The 11704-nt window shown below is 55.1% G+C and overlaps 1 protein-coding gene across 1 annotated transcript; it reads right to left on the minus strand.

Moving 5' to 3' along the window:
- Positions 1–1095: 1095 nt before the first annotated feature.
- On the minus strand, positions 1096–10170 carry CUNH19orf81 (chromosome unknown C19orf81 homolog). The gene is made up of 5 exons (XM_039245381.1): positions 9842–10170; positions 4145–4217; positions 3907–4027; positions 2318–2457; positions 1096–1458 (listed from the first exon to the last, which is right to left on the minus strand). The coding sequence occupies exons 1-5, from the start codon at positions 10107–10109 to the stop codon at positions 1263–1265; spliced, it is 798 nt and encodes a 265-aa protein (XP_039101312.1). The 5' UTR covers positions 10110–10170; the 3' UTR covers positions 1096–1262.
- Positions 10171–11704: the final 1534 nt, after the last annotated feature.

The following is an 11704-nucleotide window of genomic DNA, read 5'->3' on the forward strand; positions in this document are numbered from 1 at the left end:
TTTCTAGTTCTCCCTGGGCCATCTCTCCATCCATTTTGCATGAAGATCCCCCCTCTCCTCCTAACCTTTCCTTCTCTCCCAGAAGCTCCTTCTTCCTCCAGCATGGCTGTTCCTGCACGCTCCCTCCCTCCCCCCACTCCCTTTATTCCTGGGGCTTGGGAACTTTAAGCCACCCCTTCCCCTGGGAAGCCCCCTCTCCTACTGTCGGTAAAGGGGGGAGGGCATCGCCCTCAGGTCCCCCCCATGTTCAGCTGCCAAAGAAGGGAGCTCCCCCTCCTTTCCCCAAGCCCATTCCCCCTCTGCTGCCCCCTACCCCCCGGGGGGGGGCGCTCCGTCCATGGGGGGAGGGTGCTTGCAGCCCTCTCCCCTCACCACGTCAGGGATCTGCGGGGAACCTTGTGGGAGGGTCGTGGGAGGGGGGAGGGATGGCAAGGAGGGGGGCAGAGGTCGCGCTGGGCCCCTACCCGCCCCCTCCCCCTTGTCGGATGCCCCCCGTCCGCAGGGGGCCTGCGCGGCGCCCGTCTATCAAGGGCTTGTTCATTCTGGATGGGTGCCGCGGGGTTGGGGAGGGTGTAGGGGGTGGGGAGGGGGGGAGGAGAGGTCGGGGTGGGGGGGAAGGGACTGGATGGGGGCAGCGCGGGGTGGAGAGGATAAAGCAAAAAGAGGTACAATAACAAAAGAAAATACAAAAAAAAAAAAACCAACAAACCAACAACCCTAGAACATACACACACACACACACACACACACACACACACACACACACACACCAAAAAACAGAAAAAAAAAACAAACCCTGAAATAAAAGCCCGAGAATTGTCTTCCAAGGGGGGTGGGAGGAGAAGAGAGGAGGGGGGCGGGTGAGGACGTGTGGTTCTCGCTGAGACAGGGATCCGCATGGGTTGAAAGTCCCCGGCGCGGGGTCTTCCCTCTCGCGAGCCCCAGTTCATCCCTCAAGAGACTGGGACCCAGGCGTCTGTTGGCAGGGACTGGGGGAAGATGCGGGAGGCGGGATTATATTACGGGGGTTCATCCCTACCTCCCATCACCTCCCTCCCCCTGACTCCCCACCAAGATTTTGCAGAGAGAAATGGCTTTTGTACCAGGTCATTCTTTATAATTAAACTCACAGTATCCACCCCCTCGAGCCGGCCCCGCCTCCTTCCTGGGGAGGCAACGCCCCCTTCCCTCGGGGGCTCCGGGTGGGTAGCCCGGGCCGACCGGGCGGTGTGCCAGCGCAGCCAGGGCCCGCGCCCCGAGCCTTAGTCTTCCTCGGTCGGCTCCGCCCCCAGCGCCTCGAGCATGCGCCGTCGGACGAGGGAGCGGCGCAGGTGCAGGCGGTAGTCGGCCAGCAGCAGCTCGTCGTGGCGCACCAGCGGGTGCTCGAACCCGCGCAGGCGGAGGCCGCAGCGCAGCAGACGCGAACGAGTCTGGAAGTCCGTGACCGTGATGAGCCACCTGCGAGGGGGTGGCGCCGAGAAGACAGGGACGGGGCGGAGACCGAAGGGAATCGCTGGTGGTCCCAGCCTCGCCTTTGATTGTTGACGGGCCCCTGCCTGGCTCGTTTACCCGCTCGGGTTGCTCAGCCCGGCGCTCTAAAACCTCTGCAGCCCCGATCTCTCGCCGAGGTCAACCGGATTTCGACCCCTCGCATAGGTCGTTCTAGGTCCCATCTTCTCTCAGCCTGACCTGTCCCCTGATCGTGGTCTGTCGAGGCTCCGTCTTTTCGAACCGCTGCTCCGGGGCCCGCCCCTTTCTTTGTCCAGTCCCGCCACCTCAGTGAGTCTCAGGCCTGTCCCCTGATAGAGGTTTCTCCCGGTCCCGCCCCCAACTCGACACTCCAGGCCCCTTGCCCACCGGGTCACTCCTCGCCCCACACCTTCAAGGTGCTCGGTCCAGGCCCCGCCCCTCAGAGCTGCCTTGCAGGCTCCGACCCCACACCTCGGTTGCATCCCTCCAGGTCACCACCTGGGTCACTCAAAGTCCATTTCCTCACTCCAGATCCCACGTGCTCTCTGATCTCACCTGGCCCTGCCCCCGCCCTGCGCTTGCTCTCGGCTCCGCCCCTTCCCGGTTCTCACCCTGCGCGTTCGTCGGGCACTTTCACCAACCAGGGCCAAATCCGGGGCGTCCAGACCCAGCCCCCTCTCCCCTTCCCTTCCCGGCCCCGCCCGCTCGGCTCCTTGGCTCCGGCGTCGCCCCTCCCCCACCCCCTAGGCCACACCCCTCACCTCCTCCCCTCCGGGCCCCGCGCCCTGCTCTCCGCCGCCAGGCCCTTCCTGGTCGCTCCAGGGCCCGGAATCCGCCACAGGCTCACCTGTCCCGGCGCCCCGCAGTCCCACAGATGACGTTCATATTTTCAAAACGGATACTGGTCACGCGCCCGCTCTCCATGGCTCCGGGTAACTCGGCCTCCAGAGCCTCCAGCACCTCCAGATGGGTAAGGTCCTCCTCTGGCTGGAGGAGTCAGGAGAGAGAGCTCAGCACGTGACACTCAGGTGCGGCCAGGTTCCGGAAGTCCCCACCTCAGACCCATCTGCAGAACCTGCCAGAATCCCAGGTGACGTTTGAGGGACAAGCTTCACACTATATCTCCGGAGCCTATCGCTCTAGTCAAACCTGGAGAGAATAGGTATCTCTCGGATAGAAAAACATCTACTGTCATTGAGGTCAGTCTCCAAAAAAATCAGTTCTCACCAAGCGGATTTGCCAATAGTCAATGAACAGTTGGCTTAAACAACTCACAAATTTGGATGGCAGACTTTTTAGCAGCTCTTAAAGATCCCGCAAGGATTTAAGTGGTACACTTTTCCTTTTATGTTCCTATTAGCATTTTAAGGAATGTCCGGTTGTAAAAATAATAATAAGGGTCATAGTGACTTGTCATTCAGAAACATACTGATCACTAACCACATTTTGAGCGTGAGATTACCATGCAGAAGGAGATACACCATCATCAGAGCTTATAAAATTGCTGACGAAATAGATGACGTCATGAAATTGGTCACCTCCAGGAAGGCAAGCTGTGCATGGATGTGAGGGGCAGGCAGGGTCCCCTGTTCTAAGCCACAAAGAAGAGGAGGGATGGGCTCGGAATAGGTTCCTTATAGCAAGGACAACAATGTCTGTGTTGGGGTAAAGTCACACAGATCACCTGAGGGAGTGCATCTCAGACCAGTGCCTGAAACACGGGAAGCATCCTATTAAGTTCAGCTCTTCTCACGTAATCTTCGAGCGAGAACCTAATAGATACCTCCGCTGACCAGTGCAGCGATTGCCAATGGACTTGAACCAGGAATGACCGGTTCACCGAATCTGCCCAAAACATGGGCTTCATCTTGAGTCTTGGCTATATTTGCAAACTTTACAGGATTTCATAGTAAATGCATTAGAAGGACACCTGCCTTTCTTTTCTTTATTTTTTTTTAATTTAAATTGTTAACGTTTATTTTTGAGAGAGAGAGAGACAGAGCATGAACAGGGCAGAAGCAGAGAGAGAGGGAGACACAGAATCTGAAGCAGGCTCCAGGCTCTGAGCTGTCCATACAGAGCCCCACATGGGACTCGAACTCACTAACTGGGAGATCATGAGCTGAGACACTTAACCAAATGAGCCACCCAGGCAGTCCCAGGACACCTTCCTTTCAATCTTGGCCCTTCTCTGCCCCCTTGTTCTCCTGCTCTCTCTGCCCCTTCTAGATCAGCAGTGATAAATGTGATGTCTGACCCTTTGGCAAATTCATAACTTTTAGCAGCCTGCCCTGTGCCAAGCCCACAGCTGGGTGAGTTGCAGAGCCTAGATTGAACCTCTGTTCACCTCATTACTGAGCCTGTTCCCTTTCTATCATCCACCCAAGCTGTGCAGAGACTCAGGGCCTGGGGTCACAGGGGCAGGGGGCCACTCACTAAGGTCTCCATGCACAGACACAGAGGCTGGGCAGCGGGTGGCATGGGGAACTTCCGGATGCACGGTAGCTCTCGGTCCAGCGCCTCATATTCCGCAATGACCTGACGCAGGTACTGCTTCCTGGGGAGAGAGCGAGTGGGCGGGGACCTTTGAGGTCAGAGTCGGGGGGGGGGGGCTGTCATCGCGCCCCTCCGGGGGGAGCTGAGATCAAAAGTCATGAGACCAGGGGCCACTCACGAGGACTTGACGGGCCTGCCCAGGCTCGGAGTCTGCGTCTCCTCTAGGGTCTCAATGTCCAGAGGGAGGGCTCCTGGGGACGGAGAACCCAATGTCAGTCGCCTTGAGCACTCCTCAGACATCATTCGGCTTCAGGGGGCATCCCCAAGTTTCCCGCCATTCCCGAATGGCCCACGCCAGTTACTAAGCTATTGCCTCTCGGCTGCAGACTCCCTTCAACAGCCACTCGGTCTGTGACCCCGGGGCAGGGACCCTACGAATCCCCTGTTCAGCTCCGACTGCTGGGTTCCTGTGAGGCTCTGCCTACAGGGGGCGCTAGAGAGGCGCCGCAAGGCCGGAGGAAGAGGGAGGGCCTCGCCCGGTTTTGCTTCCTATTCGCGTCCCCGCAGCCCCCCCAACACCATGTAAACCCAGCGTGTGGTCTTCCCGCACTCTCAGAGCCAGCCTCCGGATCGCAATCGGCCCCTCTAGGCCACTCCGCCCTTGGCTAAGGTCTCTCTTTCGGCCAATTGTTAGTTCCCCAATAATCCGTTTCCCCTTCCTCCACAGTCTTAGGGTTTTACCGGGCACAGCCGCCCAACTAGAAACAACAGTTTCCAGCATCCCTTGCAGCCGCGAGTGGCCACGTGAGCGAGTTCTCGCCAACGGTGTTGGGGGAGGGAGGGGTGCGACTCGGGGCTCATTTGTTTAAAAGAAGATTGCTTGTCTTGGACGTGTTGCCCCTTCCCTGGGACGGAAATGTGACCGTGGCAATAAGCCAGCTTCTGCCCGACTCGAGCAACAATATGGCAGGAACCCGGGTCCCAGCATCGGCTCACGCGGCTGGGAGGTCCCAGCAAGCCGGACCACCTGACCCCCTGTTACACGCTCTTCTTCACGCCCCTGCCTTTGGGGGTGTCTCTTTGTTACAGCCGCTGAACAGAGAGCGGCCCCTGACACTGATAACCGTCCGGCCCAGGGCAGGAACGCTTTCTCGGAGCGCCACCATCAGCCAAGGCTACTCTGTGACCAGGGCGGGCCGAGATAAAAACCAGACCACCCCGGAGGCCCGTCTCAACACGACAGCACACGAACACTGCCCAACCCACAAGATGACCAAACAGCCTCCACTTGGTTCAGAGCTGGCGCCGCTTCGGCCCCACGCCCGGTGTCAGCTCCGATCATTCCTCCTGTGCCACAGACTTGCCTCCACTTCCTGCCGGCGCCCCAAGCCTGCTTCCCTGAGTCCCCCCAAAGTCACCTAACCCAGCAGCTCCTATCATAAGCCCTCCCCAACAGCCCCTACTAGAACATTCCACGTGTTAGGGACCCCCTCGTCGGAGCCAATAAACTCAGCGGTGTGCTGGTAAATGTTGAATTAATCTCTTTCTCGCTCTTTCTCTCAAATTTTTAATTAATGTCACTCTCCCGGTCTCTCTCTCTCTCTCTCTCTCACACACACACACACACACCGACTGTAGCATTTGCCAGTTTCCACGCTATCAATATACCCACCATGACCAATTTGAAACCCCCCACGGTTTTAACCACCAGCTTGCAAAACTTAACAATGGGCTCTGTGAGCAGGAACACGGTGTCTCCAGCACACAGCCGAGTCCCAGCTAAGCTCCCGGCGTCTTTGACTTTGAGGCGTTGACACAGCTCAGCTGGTAGCATCGGAAATCCCCTTCTCTGGTCCCCAGCCTCCCACCTTCTCATCTGTTTGCGCAGGGCAGCTGGGCCCCTTCCTTACAAAGCACCAGTGGCTTTCTCTTGCCTTCAGGGTAAAGTCCTCTCTGGGGTGGAGACTTGCTCCTCACTTGTGATCTGGGGAGCAGGACCTTGTCTGAGACACAGCATGTTGGGGTCCACCTCAGACCTATGGGATCCGAATCTGCATTTTATTTATTATTATTACTTTTAATATTTTTATTTATTTCTAGGAGAGAGAGAGACAGCGTGAGCAGGGGAGGGTCAGAGAGAGAGGAAGACACAGACTCTGAAATAGGCTCCAGGCTCTGAGCGGGCAGTCAGCACAGAGCCCGATGCGGGGCTCAAACCCACGAACCGCGAGATCATGACCTAAGCGAAAGTCGGACGCTTAACCGACTGAGCCACCCAGGCGCCCCCCGAATCTGCATTTTAACAAGATCCCTTTTGAGAAGCGCTGGCCCTGCATGCGGTCACCCCTGTTGACTTCCATCATTTTCCTCCAGCTGTACTGGCTTCCCCTACATTCCTTCAACACAGTGTTCTCCTCAAATTTGCCCATGGAACAATAACTATATGTTTGCAGGCCTTTTTTTTTTTTTTAATTTTTAAGTTTATTTATGTTGAGAGAGAGAACGAGTAGGGGAGGGGCAGAGAGAGAGAGGGAGAGAGAGAATCCCAACCAGGCTCCGCTCTGTCAGCAGAGACTGATGCGGGGCTTGAACTCATGAACTGTGAGATCATGATCTGAGCCACAACCAAGAGTTGGACGCTTAGCCAACTGAGCTACCCAGGTGGCCCATATATGTTGACAGTCCCTTTTAAAAAGCCAAGCAGGGGCACCTGGGTGGCTCAGTTGGTTGGACGTCCAACATCAGCTTCAGGCCATGATCCTACGGTCTATGAGTTCGAGCCCCATGTCGGGCTCTGCACTGACAGCTCAGAGCCTGGAGCCTGCTTCAGATTCTGTATCTCCCTCTCTCTGCCCCTCCCCCACTCACATTCTGCCTCTCTTTCTCTCTCTCAAAAATAAATAAACATTAAAAATCTTTCAAAACTAAGTAAAAAGAGAAAAGAAAAGAAAAAGCCAAGCACTCGGGGCACCTGGCTGGCTCAGTCAGGAGAGCAATTCTTGATCTCAGGGTTGTGAGTGCAAGGCCCACATTGGGTGTAGAGCTGACATTAAAAGAAATAATAAAATAAAAAGCCAACCACTTTCAAAAGTGTTTTCCACTGCATCCTCATGACAACTTCCTGAAATAGTGTAGTTTAACAAATGATGAAACAGAAGCATAGAAAGGTTATGTGACTTGCCCAAGTGATAGAATCAGGATAAAAATCTAGGCGTCTGGATCCAGACTCTGTGCTCTCAGTCCCCGCCCAGTCTGCTGTCTCTCACCCACTCTTGTCTAGACAATCTGCTCTGCCCTCCAAAGATCCCAGTCTGCTGGGGCGGGGGAGTGCAATACAAGCTACAGTGGCAGTGTCACAAGGTGAAAGGGAAGCCTAGTCTAAGGGCAATCAGGGGAGACTCCCTGGAGGAGGTAATGTCTACAGTAAGACCTAAGGAATAAGGAGGAGCTTGCCAAATAAAGAAATGGTAGGGAAAAGGATGTTTATGCAGAGGGACCACCAGGGACTAAGGTCTTTAAGCACAAAAGAATATGCTCATCTGCAGGAACTTCTCAGAATTCTCTTCAGCCCCAAGCTAAGGAGCACTTATTGCATTTGTAGGTGTTTAATTATTTGTGATATGGCGTATTTCATGTCCGCCTTATCTGCTTGAGAACAGGCTGGGTCATTTCATTCATTAGGCACCATTGGCAAAACACTTGGGACCCACGGGCTTATGGGCTTTCTTTCTTTTTGTTTGTTTATTTATTTATTTGAGAGAGACAGAGAGGTTGTGAGTGGGAGAGGGGCAGAGAACCAGAATGAGAGAGAAAGAAAGAGAGAGAGACAAATCCCAAGCAGGCTCTACATGTTAGCACAGAGCTCTACACGGGGCTCGATATCACGAACTGTGAGATCATGACCTGAGCTGAAATCAAGAGGCGCTTAACTGACTGAGCTGCCCAGGCGCCTTGCCACGGACTTTCTGTCGGCCGATGCCAACGTTTGAAACCTGATAGGTTAAAAAGTGTTACTGGTCCCAAAGTACCACCGAGAAAGCTACAAAGCTGAAAAGAACAAATATTGATCTTCAAAACTGGCCAACTGGTCAACTTCAATTCCACTCAGCTTTTCTGGAGCTAAATATAACGTCCTTCCTCCCCAGTTTGAGAAGGCTCCAGCCCTCACCCATGCAGCTCAGGGGAGGCTCACCACTATCCTTTCTTCAGAGGTATCCCATCCAGTTTAAACCAATACCTTCCAACCCTTACTGTTGGTCGTAATCACCTGGCAAGCATTCAAAAATTATAGATGCAAGGACCCAAGTCCTAGAGATTCTGGTTAAATTGGATCTGAAGTGAGTTTGGGTATAGATTTTTTTTGTTTTTAAATCCTTCCACCTTATGTATAGCCAGAGTCGAGGACCGCTGGCTAAAATAATCATGATAGGGGAGCCTGGGTGGCTCAGTCGGTTAAGCATCTGACTTCGGCTCAGGTCATGATCTCACGGTTCGTGGGTTCAAGCCCCGCGTCGAGCTCTGTGCTGACAGCTAGCTCAGAGCCTAGAGCCTGTTTCAGATTCTGTGTCTCCCTCTCTCTCTCTCACCCTCCCCTGCTCACGCTGTCTCTATCTCTCTCTCAAAAATAAATAAAATATTAAAAATTAAAGAAAATAAAAATTAAATAATCATGATAATCTTTTTGCCTGGGGTTGAGACAAAAGTGAGTGGGTGACGGAGTGCTGACCAAAAAGATGTGAGGGGGGATCATGTGGGGGCTCTTAAGATGAAGAACCCTCTGCAAGTGATGCCTGGAACTGTGGCAGCCATTTTGTGACCATGAGGTAAGCAAGCTGGTGTGCAAGGGAGACACATCACAGACCAAAACACAGGGGAAAAAAAAGCTGGGTTCTCAGTGACATCACTGAGCTGCTGACTCCACGAAACCCAAACCCCACCCCACATCTGGGCTTCTATTCTTTATTTTACACTGAGTCCAATTTCTATTACATGCAGCCAAATGCATCCTCACCAAGGATGCTACAGGTTGGCTGAGTGAGGGAATGCATGAATGAATGAATGACCTGTGCTAAAGTAGTGGGCAAGCAGGGAGCCCTGGAGCATGAGCCTGAAGTTGTCAGCTGGTGGCCGACCACACAGGGTCTGAAGCTGAGGGGCTGGGACTCCATCCCAGAAGTGATGGAGAAGGAAGGGGAGGTGATAGCAGAGGAGGGACAGGGTCAATGCTGGAGGTCAGATGGCCCCTCAGGAGCCAAGTGGGGGGTGGGCTTGAGGAGAGAAAATGGAGACCTGGAGTTAGGTAGAGAAAGAGGAAGAGGAGGAGACCTGAGCTGGGCCTGTGGGGATGGAGAGGCAGGGACAGGGCAACGGGAGTGGGCAGGAAGAGGGGGCTGGGGACCCATGGGTGTGGGCGGAAGTGGAGGTGGGTAGTGTCTGGGGTCTAGCCCAGTGACCACGTTGGCAGTGAGACCATTGAGCACGGGAAGATGGAGGCGGAGCGGCTTTGCGGTTAGCTGCTGAGCTCAGTGTGGCAGAAAAGGGGAGCGTGAGGGACCAGGGCAGAGCGCCCCAGGAGACCGTAGCCTCAGAAGAGTTGTTAAGGCCCCAGAGGCTCATGGGAAATCTAGTTCTGGTCCAGACCATTGCCCAGGGAACCGCAAATGTAATGAGAAATGTAATTTAAGGGCCAAAGGGTGCTGCCCAGGAGTCCGGTCAACATCAGAGTCTGGGGGGCTCTCTGTTAGGCCAATGACTAGCTTAAGGCCACACTGAAAGCCAGTGTTACCGCACGGTGCATGGAGGAAGGAAACCCCCCCCCCGCCACACACACACACACACACACACACACACACACACACACACACACACACACTACCTGCCTCCCTGTGCACGCTGGGGTTGCCCGCGGTGGAAGAACATAGGGTCTCCACCTCTTGCTGCATCCCGGGAAGGCGGGTGAGGGATGATGCCTCAGGAAGGTGAGAAGGGTCCTGACTGACCCACCCGCCCCAGCGCCTTCTCCCCGTGGCTGCCTCCTCCTTCTTCTCTTTGAAGCCCCAGGGGAAAAACACGGACGACCTGGAAGGCTGAGACCGAATAGGCATCCGGGTTCCCCTAACCTCTGGGAACCCACTGAGTTCCATTTCCTGTGTGCCCTGACGCCTTCTTTGCCCCTTTCCCGCTTCTTCCTCCGTCTCTCCGAATCTCCTCGGGACGCTGCCTCTCCCCGCCTCTCTCCCTCTCCCTCTCTCTTCCCAGGTCTCCCCCACCCGCCCCCTGCTAGTGTCTCCCCATCTCTCTCCCCTGATCTCTCCCCATCTCTTCTCCACTCTTTCCCTTGATTTCTCTGCTCTCTTCCTCTCCACTTCTCTCCCCCTCCCTCCTTCCATCCCCCCAGGCTCCGCCTCAGCTAGTTTCCCCACCGTCTCCGCAGCCCCCCGGCCCTCCCACTCTTCATAGTCGGCCTCCCTCCAAGCCTGCCTCTCTGTTTCCCTACGTCTCCCCCCTCCTCTCCCCAGCCTCCCTTGTCCATCTCTCTTCTCTCAGAACCGGCTCCCCTGCCCTCTGTCATCCCCTTTCTGGTCCCACTTGCCCTCCGCTCATCCCTGTCTCACGCAGGCACTGGTTAGACACAGGCCAGACTCCAACAGAAATGGGATTCTATATGGGTTGCGGGGGAGGGTGGGCAGGGGGCCTGGTTACCATGGTACCTCCAGAGGGAGGGGGAGGGGCTGGGGGCTCCAGCTCCTGGCTCTGAGTGAGGAAGGAGCTGGGGGGAGGGGGAGAGGGGAGGGTCCCGGACCCCTGAGTCTAAGGGAGGAGGGAATGGGAGCCTGGATTCCTGGGTCCAGAGGAGCCCGGTCTGGGGGCACCTGCGCCTGAGTGCGGGAGTTGAAGGGCTGTGCCACGCAGGTGTCCCTAAGGCATTTCTGTCTTCGTGTCTGCAGAGCTCTCAGCAGGAACTGTGGGGGGAAAGGCTGGACTTGCTTAGTTATGCTGTCTGTCCTTCCTTCTCTGTCTCTGTTACCTGCTTTCTTTCTCTGTCCTCTGCTCTCCACTCCCAGATGGTCTCCGCCTCGACTGTCCGTTATTCCTGCTTGCTAAGCATAGATTCTCTGCTTTCTAGCTAGTGGCACCTTGATTTTCTCAGTGATTTCTTCAGGGGTGAGCTTCAAAATCACTCTAGAATACAGAGTCAACCCTTGAAGTTTTGCTGGATCTGTTACACAAGAGGATCTTTTTTTTCCCAGTAAGGTTGCCAGGCTGGTCAGAGTCTAGGCTGGAGCTGCCAGGGGTATCACATCACCATATGCGGAGAGAACATGCCTGGAAGCAAAGACAACGTGAGGAAAGCAGAAACTAAAAATGCAGACAGATTTCTGATGATGGTCTTCGGGATACCTGGATCCAGCCATGCCTGAAGCCTTCCTCCATTCAGTTGATTCCCTCTTATGCTTAAGTCCTTTGAGTCTCTGTCATTGCCAGTTAAAACAATCCTCACTTAGGGGCGCCGGGGTGGCTCCGTCGCTTAAGCGTCCAACTGCGGCTCAGGTTATGATCTCACAGTTTGTGGGTTCGAGTCCCGCATCGGGCTCTGTGCTGACAGCTCAGGGCCTGGAGCCTGCTTCGGAGTCTGTGTCTCCCTCTCTCTCTGCCCCTACGCTGCTCATGTTCTGTCTCTCTCTGTCTCTCAGAAAATGAATAAACATTAAAAATATTTAAAAAGAAAACAATCGGG

This window comes from Hyaena hyaena, unplaced genomic scaffold (assembly GCF_003009895.1).
Source record: "Hyaena hyaena isolate Hyena2069 unplaced genomic scaffold, ASM300989v1 scaffold_9, whole genome shotgun sequence".
NCBI lineage: Eukaryota > Metazoa > Chordata > Mammalia > Carnivora > Hyaenidae > Hyaena > Hyaena hyaena.

Coding starts and splice junctions, on each gene's coding strand:
- CUNH19orf81 (XM_039245381.1), bottom strand. CDS start 10,109: ATGGAACTCAGTGGGTTCCCAGAGGTTAGGGGAACCCGGATGCCTATT. Junction 4,218..9,841: donor CAGCGTGCACAGGGAGGCAG/GTAGTGTGTGTG, acceptor CTCCGTCCCCAG/GAGCCCTCCCTCTGGACATT. Junction 1,459..2,317: donor ACTGCGGGGCGCCGGGACAG/GTGAGCCTGTGG, acceptor ACCCCCTCGCAG/GTGGCTCATCACGGTCACGG.